This window comes from Zootoca vivipara, chromosome 9 (assembly GCF_965207765.1).
Source record: "Zootoca vivipara chromosome 9, rZooViv2.hap1.1, whole genome shotgun sequence".
Classification (NCBI taxonomy): Eukaryota; Metazoa; Chordata; class Lepidosauria; order Squamata; family Lacertidae; genus Zootoca; species Zootoca vivipara.
Window position 1 is genome coordinate 63,941,352 of NC_142592.1, and position 20,749 is coordinate 63,962,100.

Sequence of the window (20,749 nt, forward strand, 5' to 3'; positions counted from 1 at the left end):
TCGCCCCAAACTAATTCCCGGCCCTCCCTCCCCCCCTTCATTGATTTACTTCCCTTTATGTAACTGCGGTATAAATGGGTATTTAAAGAGGTTTGACAGTTTCAACATGGCGGGTTTCAGGCTTCTCTACAAACTGAAAATAAACACGCCCCCCCTAAAGTGGAGTAGAGGAAGGCGGAGAAATGCGTGTGTTCCAGTGTAATCTACGCCATCCTATGTAGGCACATTACTTGGGCGTAAATCCTGCGGAAATCTCTGGGGCTCCTGAGTAAGCATGTTTCGGATCCGGCAGCCCGAGTTCTCTAACCTGCTGATTTTGTCGCGATCTGCTTAGTGGCTGGCCGGTTAGAGCCGTGCAGCGCAACGCAATCCTATACATGAGCACTCAAAACTATGGATTGCACGCTTGGTCCCGCCTCGCGCGGTAGGGTTTACTTCGGAGTAAGCTACACCAGAGCCGACTGCAGGCAAGTGTCGCTGCAACTAGGCAGACGGCCCGATCCTGGCTGCCTCAGAAGCCCCCCCCCAAAAAAATTGTATCCTACGGCGCTTGCTCCCGAGTAAATGATCGCACGCTTGGACTGAGTACAGTTCTGCATCTGCTTTTGGTTTCGGGCTCGTTTGTTGGCCAGGGTTCCGTGCGGGCTGTAGCTCACAAGTGCTCAACATCTGCTTGGCATGCAGAAGGTTCAGTGCCTGCCATTGCAGCGTAAAGCAGAGGAGAGACCCTTGCCTGAAATCCTGGAGAGTCGCTGCCGGTCAGTGCCCATTGGGTCCAATTATCTCAGTAGTATGGGTAGTACCGGCAGCGGCAGCAGGGGTGAAGCCCTGCGCAACAAGTTGGGATTTACTTCCAAGTAAAGGAGATGCTTTTTTAAAAAAACTTTACAAGAAAAGAGATTCCGACTAAACACCAGGAAGACTTTCCTGACTGCAAGAGATGTTCGCCAGTGGAACGGTCTCCCACTAGAGGTGATGGACTTGGAGGTTTTTAAGCAGAGGTTGGACTGACTCTGTCTAAGGCAGCAGGATGGCCCCCGTTGTGGACGCTTTAGTTGAGATACCTGCCTTGCAGGGGGGTTGGGCAAGATGACCCTTGGGGAACCCTTCCAACTCTACAGTTATTGGATTCTAAGTAGACGTGGGCTGGGCACACGTAGAGCTGGCAGGATCCTACCCAATTTTTCCATTTGAGATCTTATCTGCGGGAAAACGCGTTAACGATCGACAGAGACCAAAGTCTGCGGCGAGGGGCGCAGGGAGGAAGCGAGCGGTGATGGTGTGGACTTTGGATCCGAAGCGGGATTGGATCTTTTTTTGGGGGGGGGGGAGAGGGCAACCAAGATAGCCAACGAATCACGGCATGGTCTGTCTCTTACTCTTGCGGAAAAACAGCAGGCTGTGCTTTTTATGAAGATGTGCCCCCGGGTTCTGGAGAAGATCTTGCTTCGCTTCGGAACAGAGTAAAACGCGGATCTACACGGATCCTCATGAATCCTCCACTTTTTAAAAAGAACTCCAACAAATCCAGTGTCATATCACATCTGGAAGCCACGACTACAGACTGGACTATAAAAAGCGTCTGGACTCGAGGGACCTTGGAAGTTGCTTTTTAACCAAGCCTAACCATTGGGTCCATCTCAGCCAGCACTGTCTACTCTGCAGGCATGGGGATGCAGGAGACTCAACCGAGGACCTTCTGGAGCCGCAGCCAGTGGAAGCTGCCCCCTTAAAGCAATGGAGGCGCTGCCCCACCAACCCAAGTCTGCCCCGTCTCCCTTCTTGCTTACAACCTCCTTTGTCTCAGTTTTGCGCTGAGAGGCAGTATCTTCTAATGGTTAGAGAATTGGACTGGGACCTGGGAGACCAGGGTTCGAATTCCCACTCAGCCATGAAGCTCCTTGGGTGACCTTGGGCCAGTCACCCATCTCCCAGCCAGACCTACCTCACAGGGTTGTTGTGATGATGAAGGGGAGAGGGATGTGCACCATATTGAGCTCCAAAATAAACAGATAGATGATAGATAGAGCAGAACTCCGCAGGGAAGAAGACAAAATTAGCGCGAGTGGGCTCAGCATGTCACTGGCTCTGGCGCCCCCTGTTGTTGGGCTCCCTGCCTTCTGCCCTATCAGTTCCAGTGGGTACCAGCCATTACAGCCCTTTCCAAATTGGAAGATAGGAAACTTGACTTGTACTAAGTCAATAAGGACTGAGCGTTATCTCTCGCCACTCTCCATCGGGCTCCGTGCTGTCATATATTCCCAGCCTTTACCTGGAGATATCGGGGATGCAACCTCCTGCGTGGAAAGCAGGCGCCCGCTCCCCCAAATTTTGCTCTTCAAGAAAACGCATGCGGTTATTTTATGATGGGCAGCCGAGCCACGTTTTCTGGAAGGTCGAGCCTGTTTTGCCAACGCTTTGCGGTGACTACTCGGAAGTATATTTTTTTAAAAAAACTGCGCTCGGAAAGGCTTGCTCCTGGGTGTGTTTGCAGGATTGCAACCTGTGTTGCGTTGCCCCTAAGTGGCCGCTGTGTGTGCGCGCGCATCGCGTAGTATCGCAGCCTTGTAGTTTGGTTACTCCGAGCAGGGTTGCAACGCTAAGCGCGTTTCCCTGCTTTTTAATTGCACCTGATCCTACTACGCATGTTGGCTCGGTATCGAGGATTTGCGGGGCTGACTCCGAAGCAAAGCATGCAATTCACGATCCTGTGTGAATGTCCTCAGAAGCAAGCCCATTGCGATTAGTGGCCTTTACCCCCGAGTTGCCTTACGTAAAGAAGGCTTGCATACGTAAATGTTTGTTGAGGACGTAAAAAGAGTGCAACTACTTAAACAACCCCGTAATCCGATCCTATGCACACTCTTACTCGCGGGTAGACCCCCTTGAACTGAGACTTGTTTCGAGGAAGCATGCCTGCGCTGGGAGGAGAGATGGGCGAGGAGGAAAAGGGAAATCCGCCGCGCGGCTGAAGTTGCGCGGTGCTGCGCGAGCGCCTCCCTTTCTGGATCGGCGCAAGGAGCGCCTCGCAAGACAGCGCCGCCCTCTCTGCGTGGTAGAAAAGAAAGTGGATTTCTAAAATTATAATTCTAAAGGCGCTGGTGGGCGGCAGTCTGCTTTAAAAGCAGGGCGGAATTTCTCGCTGTTGGCGGTTGCCTTTGCTAGAGAAGGAGGGTTGGGAACTTTTTCCAAAGTCAAGTTTTGAGTCACTTTGCAAAAATAAAATTAAAAAGTTGGGGGAGGGGCTGACTCGCACACTAGGACATTATATATACGGGATATATATAATCTCGCAGATTGATCACCAGCCAACAGTGAGGCTAAGGGGGAGTCGATTTTCAGTTGTGTTGCTGGAACATTGTTTTTTGTTTTTGGAAGAACTCTCTTTCTGTGTTCCTTCTCTTGCAAATTCCCATCAGCAGCAAGCCAGGGGAGCCTTTTCTGTGTAAGTGGATCTGCCGCCTGCGGGATTGGATTGCAGAGGTCACCCTTTGCAGCCATCTGCCGTTGGAGGCACAGCACATCTGCACCAGATGTGCAGGTTTTTCCCTTTAAAAAGATCCTCCTTAGCCAGTTGTTTCCCAGGACTTGGATTGCCGCTTCCCTGTCACAGCCCCTTCAAACTTAAAACTGGCCTTAAGGCATCACTCTTGTTTGCAAAAGGGTTCGCCTTCTACCGGTATATTGTGAAAATGTTGAGATTTTCAACCCTTCACCCAACCCCTCCTATAGTGGTGCAGCAATAAAACTGCTAGCACCTTTGCAAAGCTAAGCAGGGTCTGATAGGGTTTCAAATTGGATGAGAGACTGGGCATGGGTGTGGAGGAGAGCAGATCAAGTAAATAAATAAAAATACTTTACTAAAAATAGAAATAATCAGAATATTTGAAATTGAAATGTTCCCTGTGGTCACTTGGGTGCCCCGCCCCCGCCCCCAACATAGATCCTGGCTATACCCATGGGACTGCATGTTGAGATTCCTGCATTGCAGGGGGTTGGACTAGATGGCCCTTGGAAGTCCTTTCCAACTAGTCCCTTCCAACTCTACAATTCTATGAACCCTCATCACTAGGGATTTTACATGAATCTCAGGGGTGAGTGATTCAATCGCCTCAAATGCAGACTTACCAGAGGCCTCTGTTGTAAGGAGGAAAGGCTGGAGCAGCTACTCATGCAGAGATGCATTGGGCAGACTCCTCCGGGAGGGAAGCAAATCTGGCTATGTCTCAGCACCTAGAGTGACAGAGTCACACCTAATACAGTAAGGTAGCAGAATCCGCACACCTCTCAAAGCAGCTGGTTTTTGGAAGGAAGGAAGTTCAGAACTGTAACTCATCACAGAGACACAGTAGGCAGCCTCTTCTCTGGGTGGGTCCTTTGGGCTCACAGCGCCTTTGAATTTATTTAGTCGACTCCTCACAGGATCCTTGTGTGAGGATAGTGGCTGGAAGGGGAGCCTGGAGGGGAAATTCATCCAAGAAAGGATAAAGTTGACAAAAGAGAACCTGTGAAAGTCAGGTGGAGGAGTCAGGCTGGGACCACCTGTGTGAATAAGCCCAAACTCTCCTCTTTCCAAGGCCACAAAGCCTCGAGCATCTCACTCTGAGGCTCTGTGTTCGAATCTCGGCATAGCCAAAGGAGGACAGAGGAGAGAATACTGTTGGAGTGCCAAGAAAGGGCTTGCAGCAGCAATCCAATTTTCAAAAGTGTTTTTTTTGGGGGGGGGAGGGTTCTGCCATAAGTCCAGACTGTCTAAAATTTCCGAACCACCCCATGCCTTCTTTCATTTTTTGTTAAAAGCACATGAGTTTTCTGTAAAGATTTATAGCGCTTTACCACTTCAAATGCTTGCAGATATTAAATTTAAAACTAGAAAAGGACAGCGTAGGAATGTTAGGGGTGGAAAAGGATTCTTTCAAGTTCTTTTGGTTGGTTCTTAAGAAAGTAGAAGGGGAAGGGGGAAGAGAGGAAAAGGAACTCATTTCTCCTCCAATCTGGCACAATATTTTGTAATATGCTGCAATGCTTAATCTATTAATTGGTTTCAGGAATCATAAACATGGTTAATTATGGGCATCCTTTCAGCTGATTATACATTTTTAGGAAGTTCCCATTTTAAAAGAGGCATCTCTGCCCCCCCTTTTTACACTTGGGAGGAACAGCCCATTCTAAGGCATCACTTTCCTTAGAAAGCAACCACACTCCTTGCTTGTGAAACTATTGTTTTCACCTGCATGTAAATGTATGCAAATTGAATCCCTCAATGAATCAAACAAAATTCATATGGTTGATTAAAGACTCCTTAAATCTAAGTGACGGCCTTCATAATGTGTGCTACAGTCCAAACTTCATTTCGCAGGTAGAAGTAGTGGCTTTTAACTGGAGCCAAAATAGCTAGCGGTTAACAGAAGTCAGCTATGGTTTATTGGGGTTTATAGAATCCTAAGCTTTGAATGGGACCAAAAAGACACCTAGCCAGTGTAGAAAATCTGCTACATCCTTGGCTGCATATACATTGCTTTAAAAACTCTTATCATTAAACCTGCTCTGGGAGGGTGCAAGTACAGTAATTCCGCTCAATGAATTCATGGGAAAATATGTCTTCTTTGGGATGTATTAGAACAGCAAATGCATTGAAATAATAAAATCTTAGAGTTGGAAGGGACCCAAGCGTCATCTACGGTAGTTCAACCCCCTGCAATGTAGGAATCTTTCTGCTCAATGCGGGGCTCGAACCCACGACCCTGAGAGAAAGAATCTCGTGCTCCACCAACTGTGTTTCGTTTGGCCGGCCTTTTTATCCAAATTAATTTGTATCTGCTGGACTGAAACACATAGCGGAACATGATTTTCCTTATGGATCCTGCATTGCTCTCAAAAAACTTTTCTCTCAGGTCGTTGGCTAATTAAAGAACCCATGGCCTTTTAAAATGTGTGGGGTGCATGTGTGTGTGAATGGTTTTTTATTAATATGTTATGCCTTTTTGTGGTTATATTTTGTAAGCCACCCTGTGATCCTCGGTTGAAGGGCAGTCTAGAAATCACCATCATCATAATCTTGCAGTACTATTTTTGGCTTGGCCATTCAACCTCTGCTTAAAAACCTTGAGGGAAGGAGAGCCCACCACCTCCCGAGGAGGACTGTTCCCCTGTCGAAGAGCTCGTACTGCCAGAAGAAGCATCTTCCTGATGTTTAGTTGCAATCTCCTTTCTTGTAATGTGAAGCCGTGGGTTCGAGTGCATTGATAATGCAGAGTCGTATGCTGTTTTCAGCGTGTTTCGTTACTTGGTGTTTATGTTAGCGCAGTTTTGAAATATTATATAACCTTTGACAACAACAGTCATAGAAACCTCACAGCTGCAACGTCAAGGGACGACTCCTGTGAACGATAGACTTGTGCAAGCAGCCCTCTGGGAATTCTGTGTCTCGATAGACTTGTGCAAGCAGCCCTCTGGGAATTCTGTGTCTCCGCTTTTTTTGCTGACAGAGAAATCAAGAGGGGGGCTGCCCCACTCAATTTCTTCAGGGGAGAAATTCTCACATCATTAGTGGCAGCAATTTGCACAGCTTATTTCTCTCTCTGCCCCACTAAGCATTTTATGGGGGGGGGATGTTGTTTCAATTTCAGAGAAACCGTATGGAGTTAGGAACAAAACTCCACTTCTCGGGTGGCGGCAAGGGACATGGCAACCCCACATGTTTGGCCAAGGCCAGCCAAAATTTGTAAGCCCTGGATCACGTGACTAGGACTGGAAGCTTGATTGGATGGGATTGGACTAGATCCCTTCCAACTCTACAATTCTATGATTCTAAGAATCTGCAAAGTCAGAATGTGTTTCTAAGTGGGAAAGGTCTGCCCCCCCCCCCCGGGCAATCCTCATCCTCTTCTGACACAAATCACCCAGAAGCCTTCAGGGTAACTTGTCACTAAGCCAATGCTATAATGGTACTCTGAGTAGATCCATTGAGGTTAATGGGCATGATGACTAAGTTTTGTTGTTGTCGTGACCCCATGAACCAGAGCATGCCAGGCAACTCCTGTCTTACACTGCCTCCCGCAGTTTGGTCAAACTCATGTTCGTAGCTTCGAGAACACTGTCCCACCATCTCGTCCTCTGTCGTTCCCTTCTTCTAGTGCCCTCCATCTTTCCCAACATCAGGGTCTTTTCCAGGGAGTCTTCTCTTCTCATGAGGTGGCCAAAGTATTGGAGCCTCAGCTTCAGGATCTGTCCTTCCAGTGAGCACTCAGGGCTGATTTCCTTCAGAATGGATAGGTTTGATCTTCTTGCAGTCCATGAGACTCTCAAGAGTCTCCTCCAGCACCATAATTCAAAAGCATCCATTCTTCGGCGATCAGCCTTCTTTATGGTCCAGCTCTCATGACTAAGTTAGGGCCATTAATTATGGTGGGTTTGCTCCAAGTATGTATATTTGGAGATAATCTTTTGCTCTGGGGGCCAGGTGATGTGAAAGAGAGCGGGGGGGGGGGGGGAAATCGTATATTGATTACTGAAAGGTTTTCTTCCTTGCTACAGGAAGGATGTGCTCTGTGATGATGAATTAGGGCTCAGCGAATCCTTTCTCTGAGCAATGGAGACAAGAGGGCCTGTGATCTTCAGCATGACAGAGACTCGGCACCTCTCCCTGGACGAAAATACAAACCTAGCCAACGGGGATGCTGAACAGTTTGATTCAGGTGGGCCTTTTTCTTTCTTTCTTTGGCTTAAGACAGCTTTACGAGCTGGTGTACTGCAGCAGTTAAGAGAAGTGTTGGAAAGAGCCATGCATGGCTAGATTGAAGTCCCTACTCAGCTGCGAAGGTCGCTGGGCAACCTTGAGCCAACCCCGAACTCTTGGCCTAGCCTACCTCACAGGGATGTTGTGATGGGTGACAAACTAGGGGAGAACACGCTGCTTTGAGCCATCGGAAGAGAGCTGGGATAGAAATAAATACAGCTAATACGCAGGGATGGAGAAATCTGTCCATTTGGGTTGCTCTCCATTTCCCAATTTTAATTTCGCTTCCCTGCATCAGTTTGCAATGATTATTATTTTTTAAAGTTCTCACAAAATGTTAAGGAAACTGGGGAATGTGAAGTTGCTCGTCAGTGCTCAGCTCCTGGGCAGCAGGCCCACATGCCTTCCCCAACCACCCGGTGAGACACAGCACATTTTGAAAGTACTTGTTCTCGCAGTGCATACTTAAACTTTGGAACTCCCTGCCACTGGAGGCAGGGATGGTCACCAGCATAGACGGCCTTAGAGACATCCCTCATGGAGGAGAGGACCATCTCAGGCTGCTAATGTGCTCTGTCTGCCTCCACACTTCTGAATACCAGTTGCTGGAAGCTACAGGAGGGGAGAGGGCTCTTGTGTTCGAATCCTGCTTGCGGATTTCCCACAGGCGCCTGGTTGGCCACTGTGAGAACAGGATGCTGGGCATGATAGGCCATTGGCCTGATCCAGCAAACTCTTCTTATGCTCTTATATTGATTTTAAATTGTAGATTATTTTTTTAAAATCTATACATTAGCACACACAAACTTTATGCAGATCTTTGTGCCTTTGTCCTTTCTTTCCTGTGGCGATACATTCCCTCTTTTTTTTTTGATGATGATGATGTAGAAAAGGCTACCCTAACAGAAGCCCACCTTTTCGTGGAGTAGACAAGAGTTGACTAAGTTCCGGAGCTGATAAACAGCTGGAGTTGTGCCACTAAACGTATTAGAGAAGCGAGGGAAGTGATTGAAAGGCAACTAAGCAAAGCTATTCAAATATGCTTCTAATGAGCCTATTTGCTCATTCTTCATTTTCTCACATAACCTGTACAACATGAGACCTCATAGCTGGCTTGAACACATAACATATCTGTTTTTTTGTTTTTTATTAAGCAGATGAAAGTTCAAATTCTGAAGACGTTGATTTCAACTGGGATGAATACTTGGAAGAGACAGGATCTTGTGCTGCCCCTCACACTTCGTTTAAGCACGTAGGTATTTTGCCTGGAGTTTCTAGTCCTCATTACCAGTGATGAAACCTTGCAAAACAGTGTGAGAAACTTCAGATATCTCAGCTAGGTGCCAAATGGCTCCTTACACCAAGCTTACAGTCACCAAAACAGAATGTCTGGTTGCCATTTGAGGGCAAGACAGCTTTAAAGTCTTACTTTTTCAAATGACTGGGATTGATTCTCAGTTAAACAGCTGGCAAGTTCAGATGACAACCTTGAGCTCGGTTGAGAACTTTGAGAAGCTAAAGAAGAAAAGTCACTTGATTCAGGCCATGTATTTTGGCCTGTTCCGACCTCTTTTTCTTAATGGTTGACTACTCCTGCTCCAGAAATTCATTCTGATTGTGCAGATAAAAATATAACTGATAGATTTCTACAGGATGGGATATTAGTGTGTGAACACAGTCCAGATCCAAGGATCATCAGATGGTGGAGATGCCGGGCGCCATCCTGGCACCCAGGCATCTTCTCTTGGTCGCAGGAAATCGAAAGCCAGGTGCAAAATGCACTTGGCGCTTGGCTAATTTCGAACACTGCTTGAAAACATGTGCCTAGTTCAGGCCCCCCCCAAACTTCAGCCCTCCAGATGTTTTGGACTACAATTCCCATCATCTCTGACCACTGGTCCTCTTAACTAGGGATCATGGGAGTTGTAGGTCAAAACATCTGGAGGGCCGTAGTTTGGGGATGCCTGGCCTAGTTAATAGGGTTGCCAGACTCAATAGTGGGCAGGACTTCTGTGCCTTTAATTGCCCTGCTCTCTTTTGAGTCTGGAAACCTTAAAGAGAAACCAGCAGACCCTTTGTTTAATTTCCAAGCAAAGGGTCTGCTGGTTTCTCTTTAAGGTTTCCAGACTCAAAAGAGAGCAGGGCAATTAAAGGCACAGAAGTCCTGCCCACGATTGAGTCTGGCAACCCTACTAGTTAAACACAGAAATCCTCTCTCATGAGAGTTAGCGATATCCACCAATGTGAATGGCTTTTCAATGTGTTAGACAAATTCACGGAGGATAAGGCCATGTTCTAGCACCGCTGCCAGAGGCAGTATTTTTCTGAATACCAGTTGCCCAGAGTGCACCTGAGAGTGATGTTGCTCTCAGGTCTTGCTTGTGGGCTTCTCACAGGCCTACCGCTGTGAGAAGGGATGCGGGTGGCGCTGTGGTCTAAAACCACTGAGCCTCTTGGGCTTGCCGATCGGAAAGTCGGCGGTTCGAATCCCCGCGACGGGGTGAGCTCCCGTTGCTTGGTCCCTGCTCCTGCCAGCCTAGCAGTTCGAAAGCACACCAGTACAAGTAGATAAATAGATGTACCCCTGCGGCAGGAAGGGAAACGGCGTCAGACCGTACTAGGTCTAGAAACATTTAGACCTGCACATTTGGAAAGGCTGTTCCAGGGGAATCGTATCTTGCTTCCTTCCTGTTCATTATGCCAAAGCGACCCTGTTTCTTTTCTTCTTTTGGGGAAGGTGGAAGTCAGTCTCCAGAGCAGTTTCCAACCTGGCATGAAGCTAGAGGTGGCCAACAAACACAATCCAGAGACCTACTGGGTGGCAACCATCATCACCACATGCGGGCAGCTGTTGCTGCTGCGTTACTGCGGCTACGAAGACGACCGCAGAGCTGATTTCTGGTGCGATGTGATGACAGCCGATCTCCACCCTGTGGGTTGGTGCACCCAGAACAACAAAGTTCTGATGCCTCCCAATGGTAAGTCTAGCATCTTGATATGACGAAGTTGGCCAATTTCTTCTGCTTAGTATTCTAGGGATGCGTTGTGTCTCTGTTCTACCTGCGAATTTTGATCATTGGCAAGCTTCATCTGGCTGAAACGATCTGCCACCGCAAAAATAACTTCAGTGTAGAAGGGCCATGGGGGACCCAGGTGGCGCTGTGGGTTAAACCACTGAGCCTAGGGCTTGCTGATCGGAAGATCAGCGGTTCGAATCCCTGTGACGGGGTGAGCTCCCGTTGCTCGGTCCCAGCTCCTGCCAGCCTAGCAGTTCGAAAGCACGTCAAAATGCAAGTAGATAAATAGGTACCACTACAGCGGGAAGGTAAACGGCGTTTCCATGTGCTGCTCTGGTTTGCCAGAAGTGGCTTTGTCATGCTGGCCCCATGACCTGGAAGCTATACGCCGGCTCCCTCGGCCAATAATGCGAGATGAGCGCGCAACCCCAGAGTCGGTCACGACTGGACCTAATGGTCAGGGGTCCCTTTGCCTTTAGAAGGGCTGTAGCTCAGGATTGCAGTAGGGGTGAAGGAGAAACTTCATTCATTCATTCATTCATTCATTCATTCATTCATTCATTGAATTTATATACCGCCTATACCCGGAGATCTCAGGGCAATTCACAAAAAAGATCACAATATATAAAATCAAAATGAAAACAGTAACCCAATAACGCCACATTTTAAAGGGTATAGGGTGTTGATCAGGTCAACCAAAAGCCTGGTTAAAAAGGAACGTTTTTGTCTGGTGCCTCAAGGTGTATAATGAAGGCGCCAGGTGAACTTCCCTGGGGAGAGCATCCCACAGACGGGGAGCCACTGCAGAGAAGGCCCGTTCTCGTGTTGCCGCCCTCCAGACCTCTTGAGGAGGAGGCACACGAAGAGTGGCCTCAGAAGATGACCCCAGGGTCCGGATAGCTCCATATGGAAAGAGGCGGTCCTTGAGGTATTGTGTTCCTGAGCCGTTTAAGGCTTTATAGGTCAAGACCAGTACTTTGAATTGGGCCTGGAAACTAATCTGTAGCCAGTGCAGTCGGTAGCTCTATCAAATCTGCACTTTCAGAAACTATATGTCAACCCAAACACAGCTGTCCTTCAAAATTACACTTAGCCGAATTCTGTGATTCGTTTCTCCAGCCAAATAATGTTTACCAAATAAAAAAAAATGCAATGTATTAAAAACTGTTTTATTATGGTTGTGTTTGCCTCCCTGCCCTCCTTCGGGAGGAAAGGCAGGATGGAAATTGAATGAATAAATAAAGTTAAATCGCTGTGTAGGTAGCAATCTTTCAACGGCACCCATGCGAGAGCTCTCAGGCCGACTTCTGTCCTCCTTTCCTGAACCTTATCTCATGCGAGCACATACGGACATACTGAAAAAAAGAAAACGGATCTGAAAATTGAGCTAGCTGTGAATCCAGAAAATTCAGATGGAGATGTGTGTACATTAGCTGCCAACCCCCTCCCCAACTCTGCTTTTACAGTGTGGTTTGTAATTTTGCCAAGGAGGGGAGAAGGGATTCGCAGAGACAAGTGAATCATGATCCGCTTGGGTCAAAAGGGAAGAGTTTTTATTGAGTGCTATAATGACTGGTTTGCAGCTGGAGGCTTCGTGGAGACGCTGAGTTGTGCCTAGTTTATGTTGATGTGGTGCGTTGCGTTTCCAGACACGATAGGGCACATTTGCTAAATAACCTCGGAGTACCGTCTAGCATAGCCTCCTGCAGCCTAGATATTTCGGACTCCCACCAGGTGCTTTGGCTGGGGTTGATGGGAGTTGGAGTCCAAAACCCAGGAGCTGCAGGGGAGGCGGAAAGGTCCCAGGTTCAATTCCTGCCATTTCCAGATAGGGCCGGGAATGCGTCCTCCTACTGCTCTCCCGCTTCTGGCAGCCACTGTGGACCACTATTTTGTCTTGCTCAGACCCCACCTGGAATACTGTGTCCAGTTCTGAGCGTCACAATTTAAGAAGGCTATTAACCAGGTGGCGCTGTGGGTTAAACCACAGAGTCTAGGGCTTGCTGATCAGAAGGTTGGCGGTTCGAATCCCTGCAACAAGGTGAGCTCCCGTTGCTCGGTCCCAGCTCCTGCCAACATAGCAGTTCGAAAGCACATCAAAGTGCAAGTAGATAAATAGGGACCACTCCGGCAGGAAGGTAAACGGTGTTTCCGTGCGCTGCTCTGGTTCGCCAGAAGCAGCTTTGTCATGCTGGCCACATGACCCGGAATCTGTCTGCGGACAAACGCCGGCTCCCTCCGCCTATAGAGCGAGATGAGCGCCGCAACCCCAGAGTCGGACACGACTGGACCTGATGGTCAGGGGGCCCTTTACCTTTAACCTGCAAAATAAGCATGTTTTTCCTCCGTATATTTTATAGCAAGGTATGTTGACAGATGCCAAATAATGCAAAACCAAAAGCAGAAGAAATAAAGATGTAGGAACAAATCTCCACTCCAAAATCAAACCTAATGAATTAATACCAGCAGGTTCCAAGTACAGTAACACAAGTGGGTTTACATTATCCTGTACCTTATTACTCTAGTACACTGGAGAGAAAAAAATATCCATTTCTCAATGAGGCATGTCTTGTTGTCTGCTCTTCCTGGTTCTCACCATATATGTGAGCTTAACCGTGCAGACCAAAGTTTCCCAAAATTTGGGTCTCCAGCAGCTTTTGGACTACCGTTCCCATCTTCCCTGGCCACTCATCTTGCTAGCTAGGGATGATGGGAGTTGTAGTCCAAAAAACAGCCCGGCGACCCATGTTTGGGAAACACTGTCCTAGATTCCAGCTATCCATACTTTCATTAGATGGCATTCAAAGATGCAGTTTTTGTGGGGGCTGGGTTGAGAGACTGCTGTGCTTTCTTCCTCCCCGGTCCCAATTGACCTAACAATCGCTAATCCTTCCTATTCAAATGTTGCAGATTTCATTAGGACAGGATTGATTTACATGAGCAAATCGATGAGGTTTGATTTAGCCTTTAGCTTCCTAGAGGCAGCTGCCAAATGACACTGCTTTTAAGCCCGCCGTATGAAATCGAGCCATTTAACTTGCCGGCTCTCATTATGTAGTGGTCGGGGACAGAGGTGCCACAGTCTGCTTGCACCCCACCTGCAAGAACATTGCACTGGCTTTTCTGGTTCCTGTGATGAGCTACCTTTATATCTCACATTTCCTCTATGCGGCTCTGGGCAGCATGCGGAAGGCTCTCCTAAGAAGAGGCTTCTGGATGAGAGCAGTGGCCCAACTAGTCCAGCATCTTGTTCTCACAGCGGTCCCCCAGATGTCCGTAGGAAATTCGCAAGCAGGATCTGAGCACATGTGCACTCTCACTTCCTGTGAGTTCCAGCGAGTCACTCAATCTGCACTCCCAATTCTTCCTTTGCGGCTGTTCCTTTCAATTTGAATTCCCAGATCATCATAGATCTGAAATGGACCCTGAGGATTATCTAGTCCAACCCTCTGCAGTGCTGGAATATTATTATTATTATTATTATTATTATTATTATTATTATTATACCCCCATATACCTGGAGGGTCTCAGGGCGGTTCACAGAACAAAATCAAAATATAAAACCACAAAATATAATCAAAATAAAAACAACCCAATAAACCCCCCCCCCCAAGAAAACCACATTTTAAAAGGCCATAGCATGTCAATCAAATCAACCAAAGGCCTGGTTAAAAAGGAATGTTTTTGCCTGGCGCATATGCAGCTGTCCCATACGGGGATCGAACGTGCAACCTTGGCATTATCAGCACCATGCTCTAACCCAGGAGTCCCCAAACCTACCCGGCTTTGGGCCAGATGCCCGCTGCGTCGATTGCATGGTGGGCCGGAGGGTGGGGGAGCGCGCACGGGAGCGCGTGGCTGTGCGCGCCCATGCGCATGCGCAAACGCTATTTCTGGCACACTCCCGACCTGGAAAGCGCCGGAAATAGCTTGTGCGCATGTGCAGAAACCTCCTCCGACCCGGAAGTACACCGGAAATGACGCTTGCGCGTGCGCACAAGCTATTTCTGTCGCTTTTCTAGGTCAGAAGTTGGCAGCTGCGCTGGTAAGAGTGGGCAGCGGGGGTCCCCGGGGGCCGCATAAAAGAGCCTCGGAGGCCGTAGTCTGGAGACCCCTGCTCCAACCAACTGAGCTATCCAGGCTGTCACATGTCAGGTGATTGGCTGTGGCCGCTTGTCAAGGAAGCCTGGGGTGGCTGGGCCAGTTCTGGATCCATCCCTCTGACCAGACCCAGTTCCCTAGCCCTGCACTAGCACACTGTTCTTGGCTTGTCAGCAGTGTGGTGTAATGGTTAGAGTGCTGGACTCTGACCAGGGATTCCAGGGTTCAAACCCTCCCTCGGCCATGAAGCTCTCTGGACCAGCCATAGTCTCCGCCCAACCTGAGGAAGACAACATGGGGTGGGGAGAAATCATGTCTGGAGAGCTCAGTTGGTGAGAGCGTGGTGCTGATAATGCCAAGGTTGCAGGTTCGAATCTTGTATGAGACAGCTGCATATTCCTGCATTGCAGGGGGTTGGACTAGAAGTCAGGGTTTCCCAAACTTGGGTCTCCAACTGTTTTTGGACTACAATTTCCATCATCCCTGCCCACTGGTCTTGCTAGCTATGGATGATGGGAGTTGTAGTGTGCAAACAGCCAGAGACCCAAGTTTGGGAAACCTTGGATTAGATCAGGCATCCCCAAACTGCGGCCCTCCAGATGTTTTGGCCTACAACTCCCATGATCCCTAGCTAACAGGACCAGTGGTCGGGGAAGATGGGAATTGTAGTCCAAAACATCTGGAGGGCCGAAGTTTGGGGATGCCTGGATTAGATGATCTTCAGGGTCCCAACTCTACAGTTCTACGTCCGCCAGTTTGAGCTCCTTGGAAGAAACGTAGGATATGAACGACATGATAAATAAATTCCCATCATCGGTGGAAAATGCCCAAGACATTTTGCTCCTCTGGGCAAAGGACTGGATGGTGCCCCATCACCATATTCTGCATCCAGAATTCGACTGGAATGAAAGCTGCCTCACTTTGCCCAGTGATAGAGCCGGCCCTGGGCATGTGCTTGCCATAGCTTACGAGCTTCTTGGTAAACAACCAGAGGAACATGGGAAATTTCCTTCTACCAGCTAAGACCATTGGTCTATCTACCTTGCTATTGGCAACTCTGACTGGCAGTGGCTCTCCCAGGTTTCAAACGGGGAGTTTTCCCCAGTCCTGCCTGGAGATTTTGGGGATTGAATTGGGGACGTTCTGCATGCAGGTAAGGTAGATGCTCTGTCGCTGACCTCTGGCCCCCAGCCCTGCTTCATTGAAAGAAATTTGAGTGCCCTTTGCAAGAAGTTCCAGATAATTTGCGAGCAAAGCAAGAAGTGGTGTGAAATGCCCGGACATCAGGAGCCAAATGAATGGCATGTAATGACTTCTAAGTAAAGCTGTGGCTGCGGCCAAATATCGAGTGGAAATTTATGGAAGATTTAATGGATGAATATTTTGCGCCCGTTCAGTTCTTCTCGGGTAGTAAATGATTTAGCAGTATACAAAGGAGCCACCTTCAGGGTTTGTTTAGGTTTTTAAATTGAACTAATTTAATCAACTCCTTCAGTCAGGCTTGATATTGGATTCTTTCTGCATGCTGTGCTGTATTTAAAGCTTGTTGGGGACTCTCCACCCCCTTCTCCTCTTTCAGATTAAATAATAATAATATGGATTTTTTAATTTTTTTGTTGGAAAGCTGGGGGGGGAATGTTTCACTAATTGTTTTTCCACAAGCTAAGTTGCTGGTTTTGGAGATCAGTTGCTGTTTTTTTAAAAAAAATAAAAATGGGGGAGGGGGATGAGCTGAATCTGCTGAGGATATTGATAAGATCATGTTGGCTGAAAGACAACAACAGCTTTTTTTACATTGGGGGGAGGAGCGGCATGTAAATGAAAATAATGACTGGGAAATAAAAAAATCGGTGCCCAAGAGATATTGGGGTTTGTGCTGAGCTAGCTTCCTGGAGGGAATATTCAAAAGATGGATGTCACCACTGAAAAGTCTCTACCCAGTCATTGCAGAGCTGAGATGGGGAATCAGCACTCTCTGGGTGGGATCCTAGTGGTGACTGGTGCCCTTTTTAAGGTAGGGTAGGAAGCTGGGACGCAGGTGGCACTGTGGATTAAACCACAGAGCCTAGGGCTTGCCGATCAGAAGGTCGGCGGTTCAAATCCCCGCAACGGGGTGAGCTCCCGTTGCCCGGTCCCAGCTCCTGCCAACCTAGCAGTTTGAAAGCACGTCAAAGTACAAGTAGATAAATAGGTACCACTCCGTCGGGAAGGTAAAAGGCGTTTCCGTGCGCTGCTTTGGTTCGCCAGAAGTGGCTTAGTCATGCTGGCCACATGACCCGGAAGCTGACTGCGAGATAGAGCGAGATGAGCGCCACATGGGCATGACTGGACCTAATGGTCAGGGGTCCCTTTACCTTTAGAAAGCTGGGAGACCAACAGTAGGAGGCGCCGACAACCAGCAGACCCAGCGGATTCTAGCTTTACCCCGCCATCCTCCTTGCTGCTGAATTTTACAAGGGCAATACTGAGACTAAGGAGGAGGAAGCTTGAAGGCGGTTGCACGGGTTGTAAGGCAGGCAGCAGGGGGTGGGGTGGGGGCCGTTGGCAGAGAGACTCTGGGGAGGAAGCACCGAGAGTGAGAGAAGGAGGGTGAACACCCTGCCTTGCATTTGCAAGGTGGCGAAGCTGATGGAGAGGTACAAGCAGTGAAGTAATCTTGCAATCAGAAGTTGCGGAAGCCCTGTCGGGTTCCAAAAATAGTTCGCAAACCGGAACAGTCACTTCTGGGTTTGCAGCGTTCGGGAAGCGTACGAAGCCACTTCAGTCCTCAAATCCAAATGTCATCATTTCAAATTCACGGAGGTGGCTGCTAACTGAGACAGACAGCTGGTCTTCTATCTCCACTGAGCATCACTTCCTGGTGGGGAGCACACCTGTCGCTCTCACCCCTGTTCTGGTTTGCAGGCTTTCCTGGAAGCATCTGGCTGGCCACTGTGGATGCTGTACTCGGTGGGACTCTGGCCTGATCCTGATTCTTAAAGGGAGAAAAAAGTGAGGGGTTGGGACAGAAAGAGAGGGGGCTATGCAGTCCTAACCATGATGCAAATTTTGCCCACCAATTTTGGTGTAGGATCTGTTCTCTCCATTGACTACTGATGTGACACTTCCTGTGTGTAAGCAACAACCCTTCAAGGACAACCCTTTCGCCACTGCAAGTGTGGTAGACTTTACTGAGCTAGAGGGGCCATTGGTCTGACTCTGTATTTGACAACTTCCTGTGCAGGCCTGAACTCACTTAATGAACACGGTTGGCAGCCTCTTGGAGCACTGCATGCACCAATCCTTTATTTTTTGAAACAACATCCTCATGGCAGGCTAGATGGACGGTGCCTGTCGTAAAAAATAAGGAGGCTCAGATTTATGGGACGCTCGAAATGAATAACCGCCGCTCTGGGAGGCAGCGAAACCGTTTTAGTGAAATGACCCTGCGCTATATGAAAATATCCACTCGCCAACACCGCCTTTATGACAGCTGGGAACTTGATTTGGGGAGGAAACAAAGGGAGATGAAGAGGATTTATTGTGCTATCGCCCTGTGTGGTGCAACATACATATCAATTATATGAGGGGAGATGGGGCATTATTTAATAGACGTAAATAAATGCTACTCTGCAGCATGAGGAAAGGAAATAAAGGTCTCTGCCTCAAACTGCTTCCAATCTCAAGCTTGAAGGGAGTATACAGGACATGGCAACAGGGAGTTGAAGACTGATGCACTCATATCAGATATCTAGGGAAGGGTATCACCTCCCGCCCCAATACCTTAACTTGATCTCTAACTATTTAGGGCCTGGAAGAACCAATAAATCTTTGGCTGTGTGCTCTTCCAAGCCCGCATTCCCAGCATGTTTGCACTCCTGTGTCAGCAACGTCTACGTTGGCTTGGTTCTAAACCACTGAGCCTCTTGGGCTTGCCGATCGGAAGGTCGGCGGTTCAAATCCCCGCAACAGGGTGAGCTCCTGCTGCTCTGTCCCAGCTCCTGCCAACCTAGCAGTTCGAAAGCACACCAGCGCAAGTAGATAAATATGTACCAGTGCAGCAGTAAGGTAAACAGCATTTCCATGCGCTCTGGCTTCCGTCACGGTGTCCCGTTGCGGCAGAAGCGGTTTAGTCGTGCCGCCCACATGACCCGGAAAACTGTCTATGGACAAACGCCGGCTCCCTCGGCCTGAAAGCGAGATGAGCGCCGCAACCCCATAGTCGCCTTTGACTGGACTTAACCCAGTCCAGGGGTCCTTTAACCTGTCTGTCCACATAATGGGAGATGGCACGATCCCCAAGGAGCTGGCTTCAGGCACCAGTCTTGTTGACAGAACTACTCGGTGGCACAAAGGGGTCTGCAAGTGTGACGCCTGACTTCGCATGCAGACAAAGTTCCTAAGTCACTGAGGGTTTCAGAGCCATCGGCTCCCCTCACCTGGTTTAGCTGGCCAGTTGAAGCGATTCCTGGGGTGCGACAGCAGTTGTAGGCGCTACAGGTGAGAGCTGAGTGCAGGGTGGGGACCAAAGGTGGACAAATGACCCCAGAAGGAGCAAGACGTGGCCCCCCCAGGTGTTGTTGTTGTTTAGTCATTTAGTCATGTCCGACTCTTCGTGACCCCATAGACCAGAGCACGCCAGGCACTCCTGTCTTCCACTGTCTCCCTCAGTTTGGTCAAACTCATGTTGGTAGCTTCGAGAACACTGTCCAACCATCTCGTCCTCTGTCGTCCCCTTCTCCTAGTGCCCTCAATCTTTCCCAACATCAGGGTCTTTTCCAGAGAGTCTTCTCTTCTCATGAGGTGGCCAAAGTATTGGAGCCTCAGCTTGAGGATCTGTCCTTCCAGTGAGCACTCAGGGCTGATTTCCTTCAGAATGGATAGGTTTGATCTTCTTGCAGTCCATGGGACTCTCAAGAGTCTCCTCCAGCACCATAATTCAAAAGCATCAATTCTTCGGCGATCAGCCTTCTTTATAGTCCAGCTCTCAGGTATTACCCTCCCCTAACACCCCATACACCCCAGGGCAGCTGTTGGGTATGATCATTTCATGAAAGCCACTATCTGGCAACATTTCTTCTCCTCCTTGCCCCAAGCAGCCAAGATCAGGCTTGGCTAAGTTCAAAGCCCCTACGAAAATACCTTCCCGACAGCAAATATTGCTCTAATGAATTTAACTATTGACCTTTGGTACACAGAAGTAAGCAGGCTAACTAGACAAGGCTCGGAGAGAAAGCGGAGAGCAAGCCTTAAAGTCTCTAGGGGAAAAGAAGGTCCCGTTTATATGCGTGAACCTTCCAGCTAATGCAGCACTTTATATCCACGGCCATAAAATTGCTAATTCCTCTGGAGACGCTATTCAAAGATAGCATTGTGTAATACTGTACGGTTAGTTATTATTTTAATGTTTTCTTTTTTACAAGGGATGAGAGCAGTCACCTTTGCATTCCCCCTCCCCTAGTTTAAATAGATTTGCACGAAGCTATAAAAGCAGAAATGTAATAAGCAATACACTTGTTCTGGATAAGGTGAATTTAATCACAGAGGCGCTGATAGACCGGAGTCTGAACCGAAAGTGTGCCTGGAATAAAGCGCTGCTCTGTTAACAGGGCAGAAATTCTGCATATTTATATTCTATGCCTGGCCAATCTGGAGGCCTCATACTGTCTACCAATCAGAAGGGCCGATGCTGCAGGCCCCCATTCCCCCCCCCCATGTAGCCAAAGAGGACCCAGAGGTCAGGTGCAGGGATGTGATTGAATATTTTTGCTGCCCTAAATAAGGGATGGAGAAGCCATGAATCTTCAGGCATTGTTGGACTCCAACTCCCATCAGCCTCAGCCAGCATGAGCAATACTCAGGGATGATGGGAGCTGTAGTCCAACAACACCTGGACATATAACCTGCCGAAAAA

General features: G+C 48.4%; 1 protein-coding gene across 1 annotated transcript in view; it reads left to right on the top strand.

Moving 5' to 3' along the window:
* SFMBT2 (Scm like with four mbt domains 2) overlaps positions 1 to 20,749 on the top strand; it is a 66,186-nt gene that overhangs the window by 1,238 nt on the left and 44,199 nt on the right. Inside the window, exons 2-4 of the mRNA XM_035127388.3 lie at positions 7,537 to 7,697; positions 8,896 to 8,990; positions 10,476 to 10,716. Coding sequence (XP_034983279.3) covers positions 7,592 to 7,697; positions 8,896 to 8,990; positions 10,476 to 10,716 — 442 coding nt within the window. The 5' untranslated portion in view covers positions 7,537 to 7,591. The remainder of the gene's footprint in view (positions 1 to 7,536; positions 7,698 to 8,895; positions 8,991 to 10,475; positions 10,717 to 20,749) is intronic.